At 34.9% G+C, this 26,386-nt stretch overlaps 1 protein-coding gene across 1 annotated transcript in view; it reads left to right on the top strand.

Annotated features, from left to right (window-relative positions):
• Positions 1-22,885, top strand: part of UBE2D1 (ubiquitin conjugating enzyme E2 D1) — a 36,314-nt gene extending 13,429 nt beyond the window's left edge. The window contains 6 exon segments of the mRNA NM_001257863.1: positions 13,572-13,635; positions 13,729-13,760; positions 15,827-15,904; positions 16,974-17,079; positions 20,084-20,177; positions 20,875-22,885. Of these exon segments, the coding sequence (NP_001244792.1) occupies positions 13,572-13,635; positions 13,729-13,760; positions 15,827-15,904; positions 16,974-17,079; positions 20,084-20,177; positions 20,875-20,920 (420 nt within the window). The 3' untranslated portion in view covers positions 20,921-22,885.
• Positions 22,886-26,386: the final 3,501 nt, after the last annotated feature.

The following is a 26,386-nucleotide window of genomic DNA, read 5'->3' as shown; positions in this document are numbered from 1 at the left end:
TGTTTATTTACAGACAAACCAAATATAGCTCATATATCCTTTTAGAGGCAACATGAAAAATGCAGTCCAGTAAGAATCACTGTCTTGTTTTAGGAATTTTGAGGTAAAGATGGTTGTGTCATGTTAATTAATTGCCGGTTGAGCCAGGAGTTTTGAAATAATGCTTTCATAGGCTTTGGATTTAGTAATTTAAATTTTGGGCTATAAATCAGTCCCTTGCATGGACTGTTTAATGTCTTTTACTCACACCCAGTGGGGTATGTATTATATCTATTATGGAGATTTAGATCTTCTGACTGTTGAATCTAGAAAACAACAAAGCATTTTCAGTCTGGTCAGCATAATTTTTTAGGAAATATTTACTGCATTGTGTCATATTAAGTTTTATGGTAAATAAGGCAGTTCTCACTTGTTTGCTTTTATTCCCCTCTGTTCAGATTGGCCAGTTACCCTTCTGGGAGCCAGGAGATTAATGCAGGCCCCTTCTCTTACATTCCGTTCTTTGTTTCCTTTTATTTGTTTACTTTGTTTGAATTAGGCTGCCTCATCTACTTTTAGATTTTAAGTCCCCTAGAGGCAGGGATTGTGTCTAGGTTGGTTTTATGGAGAACACTCGGCATATTGTGGGGGTGTTATAAACATGCCATCTGTGGCAATTTAAAATTCAGTTTCAGACCTCTCAGTACTTTTCTTTGTGTCTAGTTGTTTATAGAAATCTGAACTAGAATAGAGGTGCTTAGCCATGTAAGACTATATAAATCCATTAAATACACATTTTTGTGGCTTTGTTATAAGTGCTTTTATAGTTCTGGTCATGATATAAAGACACTGTCCTTTAATCTACTGATCATTAATATCTTATATTTTTATTTTAAAATTTAGATACTCCTAGCTGGTTTTTTTATTTGAATATTAATCACATTCGAATGGAAAATTGCTTCATTGGCACAGACTACTTTTTTCTGGAACATACTTTCACCAGTTTGATGATATGTATTGCTTGATCTGTTTAGGTATAGAGTTGACTTGTTCTAAGCTTATTTTTGTCTCAAAGGGGAAGAAGGAAATAGAATCAACAATGCATTTCAATTTTAGATTAAAAGTCACTGGAAATGAAACCGAAATACCCACACAAAATATATGTATACTCACACAGTGTTCTTCTATAATGAGTTCTTTTCATATACAGATTTGTAAGTAGTCTCATTATTTGATAGCCATCTTTTCCATTATATGAATTCTATATATCCTTGCTCGTCTTTTTTGTTATCATTATGTTATTCATTGTGGCAAAATACATTTTAAAAGTTATAATGTAAACTTTTTGTTTCAGTTATACAGACATAAACTATACAGCTTGACCAATTTTTACAAAGTGAACAAACCTGTGAAACCAGCACCCAGCTCAAGAAATAGTATTACAGGGACCCTAGAAACCCTTTCTTCTCCCTTCTTTTTTTTTTTTTTTTTTTTTTTTTGAGACGGAGTCTTGCTCTGTCACCCAGGCTGGAGTGCAGTGGCCGGATCTCAGCTCACTGCAAGCTCCTCCTCTCGGGTTCACACCATTCTCCTGCCTCAGCCTCCCGAGTAGCTGGGACTACAGGCACCCGCCACTTCACCCGGCTAGTTTTTTGTATTTTTTAGTAGAGACGGGGTTTCACCGTATTAGCCAGGATGGTCTCGATCTCCTGACCTCATGATCCGCCCGTCTCGGCCTCCCAAAGTGCTGGGATTACAGGCTTGAGCCACCGCGCCCGGCCTCTTCTCCCTTCTTAGCTTTACCTCTGTCCTCAAGGTAAATCACTATTCTAATCTCTATCACTGTACATTACTGTAGCCTGTTTTTGAACATTATTTAAGGGGAATCATACAGTATGTATCTTTTTGTCTCTGGTTGCTTTTGCTCACCATATTTGTAAGGTTCATCTATATTGTTGCCTGGAGCTGTAGTTCATTCTTATTGCATGAATATGCTTCGAGTTGTTCGTTCTACTTTGGTGGACATTGGGTTGCTTCTGGTTCGTTCTACTGTTGATGGACATTGAGTTGCTTCTGGTTTGGGGCTATTACAAATAATGGCATGCATATTCACTTTTCTGTTGGGTATATACCTAGCAGTAGAAATGCTAGGTCGTAGAGTATTTCTATGTTTACCAGTAGTGGTTACTATCAGTTTTCCTCTTCCACCAGGAGTTCCAGAGTTCCAGTTGTTTCAAATCTTTGCCAACACTTGTACTCTCTTCTATTTCATTTAAATCATTTTGTTGGATATGTAGTGGCATAGCATTTTGGTTTAAATTTGCATATCCTTAATGACTAATGAAGCTGAACCCCTTCTGATATATATATGTATTGGTCATTTGGATAGCTTCTTTTGTAAAGTGCCTGTTTAAGCTGCTTTTTAGAAAGTTGATCTGTAGGATCTGTATCTTTTACGTATTCTGGATGAGACTTTGGTCAGATATATGTAATATTGCAAATATTTTCTCCCACTTGGTGGCTCGTCTCTTCACACTTTTTAATGTGTCTTTTGGTGAACAGATGTTCTTAATTTTAATCAAGTCCAACTTTTTCATTTTTTTCTTTTATTGTTAGTACTCTGTGTCCTGTTAAAAAATCTCTGCCTTTATGGGGTTTTAAAAATCTTTATTATTTTACTTTTCACACTTAAACCTATAGTCTATTTAGGATTGATTTTTGTATAGTCATGCATTGTGTAATGACAGGGATAATTTCTGAGAAATGCATCGTTAGGCAGTTTTGTCATTGTGCAAACATCATCGAGTGTACTTTCACAAACCTAGATGGTACAGCCTACTATACACCTAGGCTATATAGTATAGTCTGATCCTCCTAGGCTAGAAACCTATACAGCATGTGACTGTGCTGATACTATAGGCAGTTGTAACACAGTGGGAAATATTTGTACATTTAAATATAGCTACTCATTAAAAAGGTACAGTAAAAATATAGTATAAAAGAGAAAAAAATGGTATACCTGTATAGGGCACTTACCATGAATGGAGTTTGCAAGACTGGAAGTTGTTCTGGGTAAGTCAGCGAGTGAGTGGTGAGTGAATGTGAAGGCCTTGGGCATTACTGTACACTGCTGTAGACTTTATAAACACTGTACATACACTTAGTGTATACATATTTATGTGAAAAATATTTTTCTTCAATAATAAACTTAGCTTACTGTAACTCAGTTTATAAACTTTAATTTTTTTTTAACTTTTGGACTCTTTCTTGATAGTACTTAGCTTAAAACACAAAACACATTATGTAGTGATATAAAAATATTTCCTTTTTTATATCCTTGTTCTGTAAGCTTCTATTTTTATTCTTTTCACATTTTTTTACTTTTTAAGCTTTTTTGTTAAAAACTAAGATACAAACACACACATTAGCCTAGGCTTACACAGGGTCAGGATACTCATTATCACTATCTTCCAGCTCTACACCTCGCCATTTTGTCCCACTGGAAGGTCTTCAGGTACAGCATGGAATTGTTGTCCCCTCTGATAACAGTCCCTTCTTCTGGAATATCTACTGAAGAACCTGCCTGAGGCTATTTTGCAGTTCTTTTTTTATAAGTAGAAAGAGTACACATCAACGTAATGATTAAAAGTATAATGTAGTAAATACATGAACCAGTAACATAGTTGTGGATTATCACTGTCAATTATTATGCACCATACACAGTTGTATGTGCTATACTTTTATAGGACTGGTAACACAGTAGATTTGTTTACACCAGCATCACTAAAGCATATGAGGAAGACATTGCAGTGCGATGTTAGGATGGCTACAAGGTCATTAGGTGATAGGAATTTTTCATCTCCATTATAATTTTATGTGACCACTATATATGCAATCAGTTGCTTGAGACGTTATGTGGCACTTAACTGTATATTATTTGAGGTAGGGGGATCAAGGTTGTGATTTCCTCATATGGATACCTAATTGACCCAGCACCATCTATTGAACAAAACCTTTCCCTCTACTAGAAATGTCATTATTTTCGCTTTTTAATTTTTGAGTTCTGGGTTTGACATTGGTTTTTTTTTCTTTTTATTTCCATTTTCAACACATTGTCACAGTAGCTAAAGGTAAAATAAGTACTCTTGGTCCCATTCAGATGCCAAACACCAAAACTTTTGCTTCTACATCAAAAGTACTATTTGTTTGCCTGAGACGGTGATAATATGCTAAGTTAGGTTTAAAGGATATGTTCATTTCCTATGTGCAACTTTCTGTATTAAGGCTTTGCAGAGCTCCCAGGGAGCAACACTCACTTTGGGGCCTGTGTGAATGGTGTCCTTTATTGTCGGTGGCACACGGTCTGTGTGGCAAGATGATAGCAGCCCTGAGTCCTACTTGTAATAACTGGAATATTAAAAAAACAATCATGGGTGTGGCGATATGCACCTGGAATCCCAACCATTTGCGGAGGGTAGGGCGGGAGGATTGCTTGAGTGTAGGAGTTTGAGTCCAGCCTGGCAGCATAAGGAGACCCCCATCTCTTAAACCGAAAAAAAAAAAAAAATCACTAACTTTTTCTATGCCCCCAGCAATCTACCATTTCACAAATAAGGGTACAAAAGTGTACCCCAAGTTTAAAGAGAAGGATAGGAAGTAAACTGTGAGGCAATCCTTGTGACTTTTCAGAATTTACCACTTCTTATCACCTTACTTTGTAATGTTTTATATATCAGTTTCTGTTTTTGACTTAGAAGGTAGTTTACATCAGTTATTTTTACTAGTTCCTTACTAGATCACTCTTCTGTCCTAGGATAAACTTTCTTTCCAGGGTCCCCTAGAGTATTCTAAACTTTAGTGACACATTCAGAAGGGGACCCCTGAGGCTTATAACTACTCTTACATGTGTTTCCTTGGAGGTACAACTTCTGTAGCTACTTTTAAGCTTCTAAGAACCTAGAGGACCTCTTTCCTATATCTTTTAAGCTACATCTTGTAAAAATATTTTTTCCACAAATGAGTAAGTTCTCCTTTAATTTCATGCCCCAGTTTAATCATCAACAATGTTCCTGAGCAGTGATTTGTGAGGATTTTTATTAGCATCATAATCTGATACTATTGCATTAAATCTTTAATGCCTTGGAAGGGTATAGTTGGGATGAAAGTATAAAATCTGAATAATGCCTGTTAGGAAGGATGTAGAAATACTTAATAAATTTCTATATTTAGCACATCTGGTTAAGTGAACCATGGAATAAACAAACAAACGAAATTTCTGGCCATGCTACAGACTGCAGCCCTGTCTGTGGGCAGCTCTGTCACGAAGGATTGCCAGTGGTTAGAAGACGACTTACTTTGAGATGAGGTCAGCTCAGCACAAACCCCTAACTCCCTTGGAAAGCAACCCAAAGCTGTGTCCTGAAAGTCGGTCAATACCATCCTAAATAAACAATAAGGAATGTTTAGAGCTTTGAGATCTTCTAAACCAGAGAAATGGAAACAAAAATTTAACAGGAATTTTGTGTGGCTTTGGATACTTTGCTAGAATATATAATACGTTCTATAAATTGAAAATACTTATGATAATGGCATAATATCTTAATAATTAATATTTTGATATTCATTTTTGTGTTTCACATGTTATTTAAAAGTTAACCATAGTGTTTTCAAGTGACCTGCACTATTGTAATACCTGTTATACTCTTTACCATATGCAATCTGCATGTCTATATAAAAGAATAATTTATTTGGATTCGATTATCAGATCTAATCACTTGCATTTGTAAAATATTGAAATTTGAGATATTCATGTTCTACTGATGACATTTTTCTTTAAATTTTATTGCTGATTCAAATAATACCAAACACCTTATGTGAAAGGCATTGTGCTAAGTATCATGGAGGGATCCATAAATAAAGTGCATAAAATTCTTAGTTTTAAAAAACATTCCGGTAGATGGGGGAAAGTTAGCATTTATTAAGCATCTATTATACATGTAGGGTATTAAGCTAGGTGCTTTACCTATGTATTTTTATACATAGGTATGAAATTTTAATTCTCAGTACAGTTCTTAAAGGTAACCAGAGATGTCCCCATATTACATATGACACACTTGAGACTCAAAGAAGTTAAGCAAATTGCCCAAGGTCACACAGCTAGTAATTGGACTTTGAAAAGATAGCATTAAGGAAAGCAGGTAAAATTTGAGCATGGGAGATGGAAGGAAGGTTATTTTAGAAGAAGGAAAATTATAAGGGCCAGAAAACTTAACTGTGTCTAGGAAACAGCCAGGTAGTCAGGTTGTACCTGCAGTTCTTTAAACTTTTTGGTCTCAGGACCCCTTTAATTTTTTTTTTTTTTTTTGGTTGTCACAGAACAAATTAACCTTTAATATTATTAAGTATTGTAGAATCCAAAGAATTTTTTATTTCTGTGGGTTTATATGTATTATTATTTACCATATGAGAGATTAGAACATTTTAAATATTTGGCCGGGCGCAGTGGCTCACACCTATAATCCCAGCACTTTGGGAGGCTGAGGCGGGAGTTCGAGACCAGCTTGGCCAATATATAGTGAAACCCCGTCTCTACTAAAAGATAACAAAAATTAGCTGGGTGTGATGGTGCATGCCTGTAGTCCCAGCTACTTGGGAAACTGAGACAGGAGAATCACTTGAACCTGGGAGGCAGAGGTTGCAGTGAGCTGAGACTGCACCACCGTACTCCAGCCTGGGCGTGGAGTAAGAGCAAGACTCTGTCTCTCAATTAAATAAATAAATATATATATAATAGAAAATAAAACATTTTAAATATTTAATAAATAATTTAAGAATAACAAACCCACTGCATTAACATAAATAACATTTTTATGAAAAATAACTATATTTTCCAAACATAAAAGTAGAGTGGCATTGTTTTGTGTTTTCATATGTCGTTATAGTCAAGCTTACCGATGACAGCTGGATTCTCACATATGCTTATGCATTAATCTGTTAAAATACCACATGTCATTAAGCCTCTGGAAAACTCTACTGTATACTCATGAGATATTGAGAATGAAAAGACAGATAACATCTGAGTTTTATTATTAAATTAATTTTGATCTCATAGACTTCCTGAAAGTGTTTTAGAAAACCCAAGGGGGTTCTTTGGAGAATCACTGAGCAAGTTTGTAAAGGGGAACCCAAAAGAGATTGTAGGTTTGGGACTAGATAATGAAAAGATGTTCACTGAGGGAATTTGGTCTTTACTAAGCAATGGGGAGCCACTGAAGTAAAGTAGAAGAGTGAAATAAAAAGAGCTGTGCTTTTAGAAGATTTTTTTTATTGCAAGTAATGCCTAGAGTATTGGAAGCAGTTACAATTGAACTGTAATTGATGTTCGAGGTAACTGTGGTAAGCAACGTAATGGGTTTTGAGGAAGAATAAATAAATAAATATATATATATATATAGTACATCTGATTAAAAACGAAGGACAGACAAAGAGGGAAGTCAAAACAGATTTTGAGCCTCATGACTGGTTGGCTTATGTCCCATTAACAGGCATGGGGAGTACAGGAAAATAATTAAGCTTGGGAAAGAGAGTAGGGAATTAAGTTTTGGATTGTATATAAGAAGTTTTACTTCTAACATTTTGAAATAATTTTGTCTTACAAAAAGTTGTGAAAATAATAAGGTTCATATATATCCTTAGCCTAATTTCCCCTAATACAACTTACATAACCACTGTGCAGTTACCAAAACAAGGAAAGCAACCTTGGTATCATGCTGTTAACTACACACATAATTCAAATCTCACCAGTTTTTTTTTTCACTAATGCCTTTTTCCTGTTACAGAATCAATCTGGGATCTCACACTGGATTTAATTGCTGGGTCTTCTTAGTAACTATCCTCCTATCTGTGACTGTACCTCAATCTTTCTTTCATTGTCTTATGAAGCATTTTTAATGAAAAGAGAAGATGCTTAATATATATGTAGAGGAAAAAAATGCCATTTTATCTTTTTTTATATTTATGTATTTATTTATTACCTCCATTCTCTCAGAGTGTGGGGTATTTTATCTTTTAAAACGCCTGAGAACCTGAATGAAAATCTTTATTTTTCTTTAAAAAGTTACAAAAGTATTATAAAAAATTAAATGGTGTAGAATACATAAAGAAGTAACAACCCAGTCATATCTCCCAGAGATAACTCCATTAACAGTTTGTTGTGTATCCTTTTATTTATTGATTTTTGCATCTAGAGTTTATATATATGAGATCATAATGGGCATACTGTCCTGTAACTTGTGTTTTTCATTTAATCACTATATTCACTTAACATGTTTCAATGTCAACATATGTAGATCTGTTTCACTTTTAAATGGCTACTCAGCATTTCATAATATGGCTGTATCATTTCATGAAGCCATTCTTATTGATGGACCTTTAGGTTATTTCAGTTTTTCTTTTTTTTTTTTTTTTTTTTTTTGAGACGGAGTCTCACGCTGTTGCCCGGGCTGGAGTGCAGTGGCGCGATCTCGGCTCACTGCAAGCTCCGCCTCCCAGGTTCCCGCCATTCTCCTGCCTCAGCCTCCTGAGTAGCTGGGACTACAGGCGCCCGCCACCGCGCCCGGCTAATTTTTTGTATTTTTAGTAGAGACGGGGTTTCACTGTGGTCTCGATCTCCTGACCTTGTGATCCACCCGTCTCGGCCTCCCAAAGTGCTGGGATTACAGGCTTGAGCCACCGCGCCCGGCCTATTTCAGTTTTTCATACTTATACAGGCTGCTGCAGTAAATATCCTTATATATGTATCTTTAGCTACCTGGGCAGTAATTTCTATGAGGTGAAATTGCTGGGTCAGAGACCATATGCATTTTCTACTTTTGCAGTTATTACCAAATTTCCCTCCAGAACACTGTGTCAGCTTACCCTCCCTCCAACAGTGAGTGACATACTTATTTCCCAACAAAGCTGTGAATGGATGTATTGTAATTGACAATGGTTTGGTCCAGGTATGGTCTTGTGGGTGCTTAACTATACATTGCTCTCTCTATTTTTTCCTACAAATCATTGCTTTGCTTTTGTAATACACATATGTAAATAAAATACTTAATGAAAATATTGAATGCTTTTTAAATCCTTCGTCTTTGAGATCTTTTAATCCAGCATATGATAAAGACAAAAGCATGGCCATGAAGAGTTCTTGGCAGGAGGCCTGGGAGGCTTACGAAATCGTTATTGGGAGGCTATTTATAGGGTTCATCTTAGATTTCTAGGTAGTGGTGGAATAGGAAGAAATGTTCAAGAAATGTGACTCTGGGGTATATAAATTGTTCTCAAGAGGAACTTCTATTAGAGTGAAGAATGTGGAATTAAGCCCTGGCTCTTGTGAGGTTCCTATGGTCTTGAGCAAGTTGTCTAATTCAGTGTTAATTCTTATATGGTGAGTAGGGGAGAAGGGCAAGGAATTAGAGTACTAATCCTAACATATCCTTTTGGAATAATATAAAAATCATTAAATTATCTTTAATACCCCATATGTAGCAGTGGTGCTAAAACTAGATAGATAACTAAGAATGGCAGTTATAGCAGAGAAAGTGTAAATCAGACAGTAAGGCATTTCCAGAAAAACTTATCAAAAGAAAGAATTCAACAAATAAAAGTGATCCTTGATTTTGTCTGTCATCTAAAAGTACACTGGCTGCTGCATAGACTAAGCAAAAAGAGTGGGGTTTTCATTTGTCTAGTTGTAGTTTCTGTTTGTTTTATATTTTCACCTCATTAACACATCTCAAAATTTTCCAACATATCTTCATTTATCTTTTTTCAAATTTAAGGTCTGTATTTTTGTGGGCCAGAGTGAGAATGTGTTGTACCTTTTGTTTTCTGTAGGTCATTCTATCTGCACATATGCATCCTAGTTTCAGTTACGTGTTTCCGAAAAAATAACAGGACATATTTCCAGACACATGGATTGACAAAGAGATAGAATATTAGGAATCTAGACCCTCCTAAAAAGTCTAGGTTATGTAAGTCTCCTCCCCAAAGCATTACTGTAATTATTTATAACAAATAATGATCCATGTCAATATTAAGGATGTTTGATACACTATCAGCTGCCTCTTTCCTATGTGGATGAGCTGTAATGAAGTGACAGTTTAAGAACTCGGCCTTTTCAGGTGTGTATTAGATTTTCTCTCTCTTCCTTAGCCCTAACTTCTAACAGAGGAGGTAGAATTAGTACATCAAAAATAATAATAATAACAAGAACAAGATAATCTTTGTTTTTATATATAATACAATATTTTAAAGGGTTTTGAAGAACAGCCTGACATGTGAAATTTGAATATGGTTCAAGCCTGTTCCAACTAAAATAAGGTTTTGATTTTTCTTGTTAATGAAGAAAATCAATATGTATTTGTGCATATGTATGCTTTATTCACATACACATTATCTCTGTCAAATATATACATGCAAGTCATTAACAGTTTTTTAAAACTACAGAGACTGTCATTTTCTGATTAACTAGTTTTCTAGTTAAAATGAGGGCAAAGAAGCCCCATTTACACTAGTGTTTAGAAAATTCAACATGATGAATAATTACAGAGGCAATTTCCTAAAGCCCAAATTAGAAAACTGTTATAAGGCACAGCCCTTCTAAAATGGGGCTGTGATTTGGGAACTGTTCCTCCCTCAGTCATTTAAACTATTTTAATAATTGTATTCTGCTCCTAGAGAATTGGAAGGTTGTCAGTTCCCTTTATTTGAATGCTTACTATGTGCCAGAGACTGTGCTGTACACTTGACACGTATCACTTCACTTGGTTGTCATAGAAACTATGGATGGAGGTAGTGCCACTTGAAAACTGAGCTTTGGAGAGGAAAAAAAGATTTTTCCCAAGATTTTGTGTGAAGTGAGTGGTGGCACCCAGACTTGAACTTCAAAGCCTTGCTGCTTTTAACCAGTATAGTTAAGTCAAAGTCTGAAATCCATTTCCTTATTGCTTTTTCTTTTTCTTTTCTTTTCTTTTTCTTCTTTTTTTTTTTTTTTTTTAAGGAGGTCTTGCTCTGTCACCCAGGCTGGAGTGCAGAGGCCCGATCATAGTTTACTGCAACCTCGAACTCCTGGGTTCAAGCAACCCTCCCGCCTCAGCCCCCCAAATAGCTGAAATTACAGGCATGAGTCAGCCTGGTCAGTGCCTTATTACTTAACTCTAACATTGACCAAAGAAGCAGCTAACCCTGTTAGTTAATTCTTATTAGGAAGAGAAACACCGTACCAGCTATTAAAAAAAAAACCAGCAAAACAAAAATGAAAGTACCAAGGTATACTGGAAAAGAACATAGAGCTTGGAAGGAGACCTGAGTTTGTACTTGGCTCAGTTACTCAGCTCATGTATCACTTTCTTAGGAAGGCCTTTCCCTGTCACGCCCTGCTTCTTGTTTGTCTCTATTAGAGCACTGAACTCATTGCCATAATTACCCTATTGCAGTGATTCTAAGGTGCACGTCTTTCACATTTTAACATTTCTAAAGTGTGGATGCATTTTATCATTGACAGTGTTTTAAAATAAATTGGCAGCATTTTTTCTTAATTATTGGTACTTAAAATAAGGATGTGATGTACAGCTGATGACATCTTAGATTTGATTAAGTGCATATTTATTTTTGTGTGTTCCCACAAAAATGTCATATCATTCTCATGGTTTTAAATATCTGGTATATGCAATGATTCTCCAATTTCTAGCTTTTTTTAAGGTCCACCCCTGTATGTTGAACCACATGGTTTCTTCATATCACAGGGATTACAGATTCAACATATCTACTCTCCAAATCAGTTTGTCTTCTGTTCTCCATCTCAGTGAATGGCATCCATATTCGTACATTTGTGGAACTAAAATGTGAGATAATCGCCTACCTGGGTTTGAATCCCAGTTCCACCCTATGGTAATTACTCAAGCATGCAGTGAAGTATGTCACCTTAACTCTTCACTTGTAAAATGGGGAACATAATAACACCTATCTCTGAGGATTGTTAGAATGACTGAGACATTGAATAAATGTTAGCTGTCCCTAATCTTCGTCATACATATCTATGACTTCTCTCCTTCCTCTGCACATGTAATTCATCAACTCCTGTGATAGATAGGCCCTTTGGAATATCTCATATCTACCACTTCTTTCTTGTTGCCACTTCTCCAATCTAAGCCCCCATTTTTCTTGCCTATGTAGCAACTAATCTTGTAGCTTCTCCTCTTTCCCCTGTCTAATCCAGTCAGAACCGTCCATTAAATCAGAGCATGCCACTTCTTAAGACCTCCCTCACCCCCCACCCGATGCATTTGGTATAAAACACCACATCGTTAATGTGGTCTATATGGTACTGTATTTCCTGCCTGGCTTCTGCCTACCTTTCCAGCCTCATCCTCTGCCACTCTGCCTCCCAGTATCACCCTTTTCCTCCAAAAGTAACTCCTACTCATCCTTTAGATTTCAGCTTAAATGTCACTTCCTCAGAGATTGTTATTGATCTTCCAAACTAAATTAAGTCTTCAGTTATAGTCCTTTATATTGAATGTATACCTTTCTTATTTGGGATGATCAGTTTTTTCCAAACTGTGGCTAAAGAAGTGAAGTAACTTCCACAAGGTCAAAGGGTGAGATATGTTAGAACTGGAATTATATCTGTTAGAGAAAAAGAAAAAAAAAATCCAAAAAAGAGAAAAGAAGAAAAATCAAAAGAACTGAGATTACAACCCAGGGGTGGGGCGAACTCTAAAGCTGTGTCTTTTCTGTGATCTTTGCTGCCTTGAGGGCAGGAAAGAGGGTATGAGTCAATGTTCTGAGTTTCAAAACATGGCCTGACTGCTGCTCATTTATTTCCCATTTCAAGTTGTCCTTAAATGAGCTGGGTGCAGTGGCTCATGCCTGTAATTCAATACTTTGGGAGGCTGAGGCAGGTGGATCACTTGAGCCCAGGAGTTGGAGACCAACCTGGTCAACATGGCAAGACCCCATCTCTACAAATAAAATTAGCTGGGTGTGCTGACGCATGCCTGTAGTGCCAGCTACTTGGGGTGGGGGTAGGGGTGGGGGCCCGAGGTGGGAGGATCGCTTGGGCCCAGGAGGTTGAGGCTGCAGTGAGCTCTTGTGCCACGGCACTGCATCCTGGGCGACAAAGTGAGATCCTGTCTCAAAAAGAAAAAAAAAAGGTGTCCTGAAGTATTATTCTTTCTGAGCCTTCTTGCTCCCTCAATAGATTGTAACCTGTTAAAGTAGTACCTGTGTTCTGATATATTATCAACCTAGCACTTACATAAATTACCTTGCATACAGTAGGTACTCATTAAATAGTTTTTCTCTTAGGGATGTTAAAGAAAAACAGTATTCTATTCCATTTAATCTTTTCAAGGTTTGAAGCTGTCTTACATACCTTATTCTTTCTACCAGTCAATGACAAAGTAAAATTTATGTTTTTATATTTTGAATAGAACCGCTTTAAATGTTTTTAAAGCTAAGCTAATAGTTTGTATCTTAATGGATCATTACCCTTGTTTCATTGGGAAAAGAAGGAATTAACCTTACATATTTTTGCTTTCCTTCAGGAATTAAGTGATCTACAGCGCGATCCACCTGCTCACTGTTCAGCTGGACCTGTGGGAGATGACTGTAAGCTTTGCTCTATTTCTGGGATTATGCTACCATTGAAAATATAGGTTTGGACATTTGTTAATGACTCCAAAACTCCTTTGTTTGTTTCAGTGTTCCACTGGCAAGCCACTATTATGGGGCCTGTAAGTATGATTCATATCTATGAAATTAACCCCCTCAGCCATACTTCATTCTTGCCATTTCACCTTTGATCAGATGTTTGTGACGAAGGTTGAATATTGTACTTTGAATCACCTAGGAAGCAAAATATTATTAAGGATTTACAATGATTTTCTAAAGCATTGGTGGCAAATATTTCCTGGATCACTATTATGTTTTCCTTTGTGGAATCCTAGATCATTGCACATAATGGATTGCCACAGCTCGAAACCAGGCTGTGTGTTTATCTTTTTTTTTTTAAGTCACTGAGACTTAGTTGTAATTAAGCATAATCGTTCTCACATCTGCAGTTTTGGTACATTAGAAATTAGATTAATGAAGCCAATAATTGAATTCCTACAAGTAACAAGTGTCAGTTTGCCATAGGTCTCATCACTATTCTTTTTTGTGAAAGAGAATAAATAAAATATTACAATGGGTCTGTCTTTGCCACCTTATAAATTTGCTGCTTTTAATTTTGTTGCATTGTCCTAAACACAGAATTATCTACTGTTTGATAATTGGCTACTCTCAGTAGTTATTACTTTTGTTAAAATTATTTCTTTCAGTACTTTAGAGGCAGTTTTAAGACTTCAAACAGGCTTTTTCCTTCTATGAGCAAAAATCTGATTGCATAAGAATGAGCACTGGCAGCTCAAATCTACTTTCTGGGTGAGAGTACATTAGTAACATATTTTCATGAACACCATTCTCTTCTCCCTCCCCTGAAAGAGCTTTATCTAGTGAGTTAAAGAGTTTTTAATCATATGGCCTTGTGTTTAACTTTAAAAAACACCGAAACTACTGAATTTCAAAGCGGGACTCTGGGCAGTTGTCTCAAATTATTGTTTTATTAAGTTTGTTTTTTAAAAAGGTAAAATACAATGTATTTATATAACAACTTTCAATAAGAATCCATGTATTTCTGTTTGTTTTTAATTAGTTACTAAGAACCTTCAAAATACTCTCATTTAAAGGCCCACCCTTACCTTTTGAATTATGGCCTTTCACAAATATTTTTTAGGTGAATCACATGTAACGAATGGTTATAATTATGTTATTCATAACTCCCTTACTTTGGTAATGTAAATATTTACTCTACAGTACACTGGACCATATCTATCATTGTAATTTATCTTCGTTTTCTATATTTCTTACAATTTTTGAGAAACTAGAATTAAACATATATAGTAAGAATTATTATACAGTAAAATCCTATAGCATATATGTGGAAACTTAAGGAAGTAATGAGTCTTGGTGTTATTACCAGAATGCTGATATAACATGATATATTTAATGAAATATGAAAGAATAAAATAGAATTTTAGGTATATTTTGCTAGCATTTTTCTTTTTTTACCTTTTTTTTTGTTTGTAATGTTATATTTTCTAATGGCCATAAAGAAACATGATCAAATCTAAATTTCTCTAGTAAAGTTGATTCCCAATTTGATAGTAGCATGAATATATAATTTTGTTTTGGACTTTTTGGGTTTCTCTACATTATTTTATAAATAATTACTACACGAAGATTTGGCAGATAAATTGTGTAGCAGGGTCCTTAGCATTTTCTTTTCATGACAGCCTCTTCCGTTCATCTCCATTCTTGGTCATTAAGTGAACATCAGAACTTAAGTTTTACTAGCTTCAAGCCTTTTTCAAAAAAATACTGCTTACAGCTGCAGACAATGATCTTTTCCCGCGGCAGTCTTGTATGTACACTGATCTTTAACAACTTGTACTCATAACCAGATTTGTTTGGACAAGTCACACCACTGTGTGTGTCCTGTTTTTGTTTTGTTTTAAATTTTATGATGTCGGCCTAATTGTTGGAAAATCCTCCTTCGTACCTGCAAAGAGAAACCTGTTCTCAAGGTAAATGATTTGAACTTATGACAAAATGGTTGCATTTTTTTCAAACTGGTAATATTTAATGAAATTATTTTAAACATGATGGCATTTTTTTCAAACTGATAATATTTGGGGGAAATAACTGTCGTTACAAATAAATACAGTAATCAAATGCTGATGCAAATCTTTTGTAATTTCAGCCTGATAGCGCATATCAAGGTGGAGTCTTCTTTCTCACTGTACATTTCCCGACAGATTATCCTTTTAAACCACCAAAGGTATTTTTATTTTTATGATTGATGTGACTCCCATGTAAGGGATTTTACTCTTTTATCTAGAGCTCATTTTGTATGTCAAAGACTGTGGGGGAGATTAGCATTTTCTGTTTTATAAAAACTACTGAATCTAAAATCTGATTTCTTATTGAAATACTTTATTAAGTCTATAAAACAAAAGTCAGTATCTGTCATGCTATAAATTTAATTCCTTGCTTTTCTTTCTCTTCTTATTGGATACGTGTAGTTTGGGAAATTTTTATGATTAAGAGTCAGACTTTTCATGGGATTATCTTTCCAAAGTTGATCCTTCTTTCTCGTTTTTTTTTTTTTTTTTTTTTTTTAAGTATTCAATAAACATTCACTGAGTACCTACCATGTTCTTCTACACCAAGGAATCCAAAAGTAAATATGAAACAGTCCCTTAATTTAGTATGGTAGGAGAGAGAAACACATGTTAAATTTAGATTTGCTCTAAAGAGGAAGCAAATGATAGGGATTTCAGGGAGGGGAAAAATGAGCAGATTCTGTCACTCAGGAAATAATTATTTTAAATAGTTAAAAGCAGATTAACATTGTATTTATGAAATGATATGACAACGCTTGTGGAAAATTAGGGTTCTTGATGGATTTCTTAGCTGAGACCCCTCAACTTTGCCCTGAAACAGCGCCAGCACCCTGTTTTTACATCCAAGTGTTACTTCTAGGTATCACCAATAATCAAATCAAGAAAAGGATTACTTCTGTGTATGATGAAAGCCATGGTTAATTACTTTAGATGCTACTCAACCAGTCATACCAGCTACTAGAGACTTATTTATTACACTGTCCAAAATACTTTTCAGTTCCTTGGAGGGAGAAAGAAGGAAGCTGACTTATTTGTGTTCACATTCTCACTAGCTAGAACTATGTGTAGCACAAAGTAGATAATTATTTGATTTGTGCCGAAGACTTTTCTCCTCTAGCGTTATGTAAACTTGAACATATTTTACCCTAGAGCAAATTGGTTCTGTTTTATTCATAGTTGATTCAAAGGTGATTGTCATATTTTGTTGTTTTGTTTTATGTTTAGATCGCTTTCACAACAAAAATTTACCATCCAAACATAAACAGTAATGGAAGTATTTGTCTCGATATTCTGAGGTCACAATGGTCACCAGCTCTGACTGTATCAAAAGGTAATTTCATCGATCAGATTTAAAACAATTGATAACAGTAAGACAGGAAAAATACAACAGAATTACCTATGGACTAAAGTTTTAAAACAACAATCAACTGTGCTTTCTCCTGTTTTGATTTTGTTTTGCTCTCTCCGCTCTTATGTTACTCTGGCTTTTGGCAGTTAGCTTTGGTTGAGGGGAGTGTAGACATTTTATCCTTTTAGCTTGGGTGTTATCTTTTAAAAAAGAGACAGTGCCCAGGCACTGTGGCTCATGCCTGTTACTCTAACACTTTGGAAGGCTGAAGTAGGAGGATTGCTTGAGCCCAAGAGTTCAGGACTGACCTGGGCAACATAGGAGACCCTGTCTCTGCAAAAAAAGAGAGAGAATAAGAGATAGTAAAAGGAAGATTTTGGGACTAGTTGTCCCATTCATTAAATGGAAATGTTGACAGTAATAAAGCTTTACAGCTGTTTTACTTCATCCAAGAAAAAAATAACAGATTTGATTGATAAATGATTTAAAATGGAAGACATTTCACACTAGGATAATGCAATACATATAGCATGTTAGTCTAAACTTTGCATAATCAGGAGTGTCATTATAGTGACTGACACAAGATCTGTGCTGATTCTCAACTTTTACAGGTGTATAGGTGTTCTTTGCTGGATTATCAGGTGTATACATAGGCCATCTGAAGCCATTTTATTTCATTAGCCAATACTACTTACTGTGCTAGCACTCTTAATTTATATATTGTTTCTCTAAAAGAAGAGAACCTGACAGTTGGAAAATATTGTTTAGGTTAGAAGCAGCCGCACTGAAGTAACCATCAAGTTTTCCGTTTTTATAAAATTGAAGAAAATGTTTCCCTTGAAGGGATTTATGGAAGCAATCTGTACTCATTTTTTATTTTTAATAATTGCTACTTGAATATACAACATGTTTTTAAAAGTAATAAGGTTTATAGGAAGCAGGATCCACAGCCATAGCTCTTTCAAATATTGGATAAATAATGGCTCTTTCAGTTCCATTATTTATGAATGGTAGTTTTTCTGACCTCAGATGCTCATCTACAGTATTCATATAGATTCTCATATTTTAAGAATCTTTCAGTTACACAGTGTAACTGTCATGCATTAGATATATGAAAAATTCTGTGTTGAAGGGTAATTCAAGTTCAAATGCTGTTTCCTGGAATGGTGTCACAAAATGAATCTCACTTGGCATAAACCGCTAAGTCCTTATACATATAAAAGAAATGGCAAACTGCCAGATACTGAGTACTTATATTCTGACATTGGTAGCTTTTAATAAAGAATCAGTAGTGTTAGATTCTGGAAACCATCCTGTGAGAAATGAAACAGCCTCAGTTTCTTATAAGTAAAAATGGGGATTCTTATAGTGTTACCATATACGGTTGCTATGTACCTAGTACATAGTAGGCACTTACGTGAATGTTAACTGTTACCCTTTTCCTTACCTTAAAGGATAGACATTGTTTGTGTGCATGATAGTGAAATTGGGGCAAATGGCTCCTGGCAGTAGGGGTGAGCAGAGGAGGAACTTCCTTCTTGCTTACTTTTTTATAAGATAGATCATACCTTGCTCGTTTGTTTGTATATTTTTTACTTTTCTATATATATATTTTAAAATTTTTAATTTGTTTATCTTAAAAGATTTTTTTTTAAATTAAATATAGACAGAGTCTTGCTGTGTTGCCCAGCCTGGTCTCAAACTCCTGGCCTCAAGTGATCCTCCTGCCTTGGTCTCCTAAAGTGCTGGTATTATAGGTGTGAGCCACATTGCCCAGCTTATTATTATTATTATTTTTTTTTTTTTTTTGAGATGGGGTTGCTGTGTTGCCCGGGCTGGTCTCGAATTCCTAAGCTCAAGGATCCTTCCGCCTCAGCCTCCCAAGTAGTTGGCATTATAGACACATGCCACCATGCCTGGAGCTTTTCCATATTTTAAACGTCTTCTTTTGCTTTTTATCATGAGGTTAGTCTGGAAGCATTCTGGGGCTGTAAGTTAGCCCTGAAAATCTACCCTGTTGGTTTAATATACAAGGCTTTAAGTTTCATTGGGCAGATAGAAGATAAGAAAGATGAATAAAATATTAATTTTTTCTTTAGTTCATAACACCCCCCCTTTGCCTGTCATTGTAAGAGTCAACTCTGCTCTATAAATCCACCTTTAGACTTGAAAGAGTAGGAAAATAGAAAGGAAACGCAGTGGGGTGGGGGCAAGTGGAATGGGAGGTTGGTCCAGAGGGTTCCATGAACCTCCTCAGATCTGAGTAGTGGCATGCAATTGAAGCAGACAGTTGAGGAACCAGAGTCCTTATTCCCTCTTATTTCAGATACTTAGATTGTGTGTGTGTGTGTGTGTGTGTGTGTGTGTGTGTGTGTGTGTGTGTGTGTGTTTTAGTGTAGTTATTTGCATTAGGATTTTGACATACTGGAGTAACAACTCCTTTTTCAATTTTCATTTCTATTTTAAAATATGCAAGCTATGTAAAGATAGCTGTTCACATTATTTTTAAATGCATGCAATACGAATAAAGTACATGAAGTAAAGATTCATTGAAAAAAATTTTACAAATTTTTCTTCTTTGTAGACAGACTATAGCTTTAAGCCAATATAAAAAGGTATATGAGCACTGTATCCAAAATGGTTTGTACTGTTAACTGTAATTTGATTGTTCTGTAGAGAACTCTCAAGTTTAAAGGTTGCCAATAGCTACTTTGGAAGCTCACATTTTTTTAAATAAATGGATACTCAGATAGAATTTAAAACTTCAAAAGCTAAAATAATTTTGTATTTTATGCATCGTACGGTAATTTTATAACTTTAAAAATTAAAGATCAATTGCTGTCAACCAAAGTAGAATAAAATGTAATTTGATGTGTTATTTTTTTCGTAAGTACAGTATCTATATTCACTGAAATTATTTTCACATATGTAATTTGTATGAATTAGGAGGGTTATTGTCTAATATGATGTTCTCTTTTAAATCTAGTTTTATTGTCCATATGTTCTCTACTTTGTGATCCTAATCCAGATGACCCCTTAGTACCAGATATTGCACAAATCTATAAATCAGACAAAGAAAAGTAAGTGTTTACTTATCTTAGTTTCTGTATGGATACATTCCTATATAGTATGCTAAAACATGAATATTATCAATATGTTTTGAGTAAATTTAATTATGGTCATTATGTGTATATTGTTTATCTTTTTCCAATGGAGTAAACCTTTCTTTTAGAACTCTGTTAGACCTTTTATGATAAATCTTGTTCCTTCCCACTTACTGTTCAATAGTATATACTCTGTATTTGAAAAATAGGTATTTATATTCTAGGTGGTAAATTAAAAATGAAAGAATTTAATCATTGGAAAGTATTAAATATGTATTATCTTCTCCAAGGAAGAGGAGTTCTCTCTATGGCCATCCAAACTGACCTAATTCTCAAACTGCTTCATCTTGCTAGTACTGTAGGTTTATTTGCAATTTGTAGATAATGCTCCTTTAGGATTGGCTTTTGTAAATTTCTGTCAGAAGCCGGTTTCTGTATTTTGATTTTTGTATAGTTGGATACATTTTCATGTAGGTTGCAGAGAAATCCATGAGTTAAAAAATTATTTTTCCTGTTTTATTTCTGTGTGAACCTAAGTCACATTGACCCAATAATTGATATATGTGTGATTATTGCAATTAAGTATAAGAAGGTAGAATATATAGTTTTATATAGATAGATGCTTCTGAAATATTTTGTATGTTTTTACTATATCCTTTTTGTATATTTACAGATACAACAGACATGCAAGAGAATGGACTCAGAAATATGCAATGTAAAATCAAAAACATTTTCATATATACCAGAGTACTGTAAAATCTAGGTTTTTTTCAACATTAGCAGTAAATTGAGCACTGTTTACTGTTTCATTGTACCATGAAACCATTTGATTTTTACCCATTTTAAATGTGTTTCTGAAGCAAGACAAAACAAACTTCCAAAAATACCCTTAAGACTGTGATGAGAGCATTTATCATTTTGTATGCATTGAGAAAGACATTTATTATGGTTTTTAAGACACTTGGACATCTGCATCTTCAGCTTACAAGATCTACAATGCAGCTGAGAAGCAACCAAATTATTTTTTGCTGAAACTAGATGTTTTTACATGAGAAATACTGTATGTGTTGTCTAAGATGTCAGTTTTATAAATCTGTATTCAGATTTCATTCTTTGTTAGCTCACTTTATAATTTGTATTTTTTTACTGTATAGACTAAATATATTCTATTTACATGTATGTCGACTCATTACTTTTTTCCTGTGAACAGTATTGAAAAACCCCAATGGCTGATAATTAAGTGAATTAACTGTGTCTCCCTTGTCTTAGGATATTCTGTAGATTGATTGCAGATTTCTTAAATCTGAAATGATCTTTACACTGTAATTCTCAGCATACTGATTATGGAGAAACACTTGTTTTGATTTTGTTATACTTGACTTAACTTTATTGCAATGTGAATTAATTGCACTGCTAAGTAGGAAGATGTGTAACTTTTATTTGTTGCTATTCACATTTGAATTTTTTCCTGTATAGGCAATATTATATTGACACCTTTTACAGATCTTACTGTAGCTTTTTCCATATAAATAAAATGCTTTTTCTACTATTTGTCTTGATTACTTAAAAAAATAAAAATATAAGTAAGGATCAAAACTCTAAAATTTTGCATGAAAATTACTTCCAAATTGTGAAAATCAGATCTATTTTGTTTGCCATTAGTCACCATTAGTTATATAAATTTTATTGTTTTAGGTTAGTATCTCTTTACCAAATTGTCAGTCTGTAAGATGATATATGTTGATCCCTTGCTGTAGAGGAGAATTTAGAGTAATTTGGGGTTTGTCTTGGATTATATCTAAATGATTATTTGTTAAAAGTACTGAAATGAGTATAAGGCAGTATCACCCATCCTAAAGGAAGGTCTTTATAGACCTGCACAGTCACTAGATTAATTCATTAAAATGCCCCCACCCCGATGTAACTGACGTTACATTTCTTAACATTTTAAAATCTAGAATTTATAAAATGGAATTTAATGCCATCAAAATTTGAAAAACTTTTTTTTTTAACTATAGAAGTTACAAAGGAAGTTCTAAAATTATGCCTCCCTCTGTTTTTATAAGTTGCCATCGAAAAGTGATTTAAATAAGCAGGTTATCTTTATAGATTTTAAAGAAAACTAGAACGTCTTAATGTTTTAACTTGGGGAAAAAATACATCTTTTTAATGTTTAGCATGCTTGTTAACCTTGAGTGAGTGTCATTTTTAAGAACAGTTGTAGCCCTTCTGATTATTGCAGTAGCTGTAGAAGTGTGTAAGAATATGTGATGGGTGTAGTCATTAGCAAAGCATTTAAATCACTTGAGTATTTTGTCATGGTTAATTATTACTAAAGCACAAAATAACCTATTGTTAGAAAATATGTGTTTTTATAAATGAATGTAAAATAATTAAATGAATTGTGAAATGGATGTTTAAGAAAATATAGGCTTAAAAAGTAAATCTATAAAATGATGTCTTAAAACAGCCATATCATGAAAAATTATACTTAGCTATATTATTATAAGCTACATTTGCCCTGAATTTGAACACTCAACATCATCAGATTTAAGTATTTAGTATATTTTGATAAAGGGTTTTGTTTCTTCAGTATCTTCATTTTAAACAACAACATAAAAAAACAACTTTCATTTGTGTGGCATTTATTTTTGGAAGTGTCTTCTTTTTTTTCTTTATTAAAGGTTTTGAAACTTGCCTAACTCGTTTGCCTTTGCTTACATCTGGATTATACTAGATTTGAGGAGTAAGCAGAAGTTCTCATAATTAGCTAAAAACCCTGAGTTCCATAGTGGCGTCATGATCAGTCAGGTCACCATTTTGGGTATATTGTTTTTGCTTAACTCTAACAAGGAGAACATTGGTTACCTATTAAAACTATAGATTAAAAGCCAGGGCCTTTTTGTGGATTAAGCATTAATTTAAGGACTTCTTGGACTGAGAGGAATGGGTAGTCTTTTGGGGATTTAGGATCCCACCTCTTGAAGTTGCATAGTTGAAAACCATGTTCAAATTGGATTCTGAACACTTATAACTGCCATTTACAGCAGTTACCCACATCAGTGATATGGGTTGTAAGAGCAGCCTCACCACCATCCTCCAACTATCTCAAAAGCATATGATTCCTGAAGCACAAGCTTTACATATATGCCTCTGTCAACCATATTTAATTATTAATTTTTGCATTATTTACCTGTTTAACTCCTCTTAAAACTCTGATAGGGAAAATTAAAAATTATAAATGAACTACATATCAAGGACAACTCTAAGAGTTAATACTCAAAAGTTACTTTTCATAAAAAAATAAAAATAATACATTGTAGTTTTAAATTTTTCTTATCACTGTGATCTATCTAATGATTCAGTCATTGACGTTTGTCAACATCCTGCTCTCCCACAGTTCTGTATTTTTCAAATGGAGAGATTAAGGAAATTAATTTTCCTCCCAAATTAAAAGAGATTATTGGTCATGAGACTATATCATGTCTGTTTACTGGTAGTCATTTTGAACTGCACAAAAGCCCAGCCCACTTGATAATGCTTTAAAATTTGAGTTCTGCAGTAGAATCATCAGTCCTGTTACTCTATCTTCCTAGGACCAGCCATGAAAAATGTGATCAGTGCTTTAGCCATGGCCATAAAAACGGAGCCTCATTGTATTCAAACTGTTGAAAGTACTGTTTATCTTTGTTTCAGTCTTTTAAGTGATTATTAATACAATAAAAAATCTGATTAAAAATTAGTTTCATCACTTTTCAGCTGTAAAGTAGGGCTTTCACATTTTTTTTTTTAAAGCAGAGGCTTAATCACAATTTAATAGCTGTAAAATGTAATGCAGATTATTTATGAAAGGTCTTATATCCTATAATGCTTCTCTTGCATCGTTCTGATGGCAGTGTTGCACAAATAGGGCAGCAGGTAGCATCTCATCTAATTTCACTTATAAAAGTTCCTACGTGTAGATAGATAACTAGTCATTTCTGTTCTCTCTTTTTGAACTGAGTAATGTGTCTGCAAGCTCTTCTTAAACTGTGTAATTAGTACGTTTTCCCTAGCTTTTTTCAGTAGTGGTGATAACTGAAAATTTGTAGACAGCTGATAGTGTCCTGGTGACAGCCTAATAGATGTTATATCCTTATTTGTATTTTGTTACATTTACATTTCTGCTCCCATTATCCTATTATATATAAGGATGTGGCTTTAAATTGTAAATGAACTGAACTAATAGAAAATTTACCTGAGAGTATTAGTATTGGGGGGTATTTTGTGTAATAAGAAACATTTCTCTAAAAACTTGGCTAGCACTCTCTTAGGTCCTACTGTTGTCAAGGGAGAGATGTGCCTTTCTTCTGTCATGAGGAGGTTGCTTTTATTATACTGGCATATGCTGAAGGTCTGAACTCTGCTTTCCTCATAGAATTTACTTCTCAGGAAAAACTGTTAAGATCTCTTGAGTGCAAAAGATCACTATGGGTTGCATATGAAATATTTCAGTATAAACTCAATATACATATTGAGGGAAGTTGTGACACCACTTGTGTTAGCACTTTTGGTACACTTGTTTTGGCAGTCCCACACATTCAGCGTGTCAATAGAAGAATGCACAGGACTCAACATATCATCATGCTCAACAGTTAAGATTTATTACAGCCACCTGGCAAGGATACACAGTGGGGGAAGTAAGGGGGAAAGACAGACCAGGCAGTCTGGAGGAATCCATGTGCAGGCTCCCTGTGTGCTCCCTGCAGGGGCCACAAGAGTAAAGCCTTCCTCTAGTAGTAGCATGGGCATAGTGTTTCTGCCTAAGGAAGCCAGTGTGAAACTCAAAGTCCAGGGTTTTTATTGGGGGCTAATCACGTACGCATCCTTTGTTTTCCAGAATTCTAGTCTCCTAGAAGGAAAGCAGGTGTTCACCATAAATCACATTGTTTATTTAAGAAGTCTAGTCAGGCTAGCACAGCAAGCACATCTTATCACTCAGGGATGGTTTCAGAAGCCAGGTTTCTAGATGTCAGCCAAGGGCAAATCTTGTAAACAGGCCATTCTAAAGATCAGGCCTGTATAATTTGTTGAAAAAACTATTCTTTCCCTTTGAATGGCCTTAGTACCCTTGTTGAAAACCAACTGACTATAGAGGTTTATTTCTGGACTCTCAGTTCCATTCCATCAGTCACTATGCCTTGCCCCAGTACGACACTGTTTTGATTACTGTAACTTTGTAGTAGCTTTTGAAATGGGGAAGGGTGTGCCCTCCAACTCTGTTCTTTTACAGTACTGTTTTGACTATTCAGGCCCCTCGTAATTCCATATATATTTTAGGGTCAGATTTGCCATTTGTCCTGAGATTTAATTGGGATTTATTGAATCTGCAGAGCAATTTTGGTAAAGTTGACTTTTTTTGTTCTGGTTATCTACTGCTGAACAATAAACCACCCCAAGCTAAGTAGTATAAAAGAACAACCATTTCTTTATGCACATGGATTCTGTTGGGTCAGGAATTGGGATGAGGCACAGGAGGGATGGCCTGTCTACTCCACGGTACTTGGGGGCTTAGCTCAGGATGACTCAGATGACTTGAGGCTGGAAGCATTTGGAGGTTTCTCCACTCATACATTGGCACCAGGACAGGTATATTCTAGGTCACTTATTAAGAGCCTTTCTAAGTGGTTTGATCTTTGCACAACATGGCTGCCCACTTCCAAGAGGGAGCAGTTGGAGGTAAGTGTTCCAAGAGAATGAGGAGTAAGCTGCCTTTTTAAGTGATCTAGCCTTTGAAGTCAGACAGTGTGTAGTCCATTGGACGAAACAGTCACAAACTCAAATTCAAGGAAAGTGGACATAGACCCTTACTTTTCCTTGGAAAACAATTTGGGGTCACTAATATGTCTTATTGACTAGTCATTCCAATGTATGTGAATCACTCAATGTACTTAGGTGGTCTTTAATTTCTAATTGTCTAATTGTTTTTATAGGCTAATTGTTTTAATTGTTTTGTAATTCTCTGTATAGAGGTCTTGCACATTTTTCACTGGATTCATTTCTATGTATCAAGTTTTTAAAACCTATTATAAAATTATTTTTCAGTTCATATCATATTTATATTCTTTATAGAAAAGCAATTTATAATATTCAACTTATATCCTGCAACGTTGCTAAATTTCCTTTGAAGTTTGTACAATTCTGAA

This window comes from Macaca mulatta, chromosome 9, assembly GCF_049350105.2.
Source record: "Macaca mulatta isolate MMU2019108-1 chromosome 9, T2T-MMU8v2.0, whole genome shotgun sequence".
NCBI lineage: Eukaryota > Metazoa > Chordata > Mammalia > Primates > Cercopithecidae > Macaca > Macaca mulatta.
This window is presented reverse-complemented; position numbering and strand designations above follow the sequence as displayed.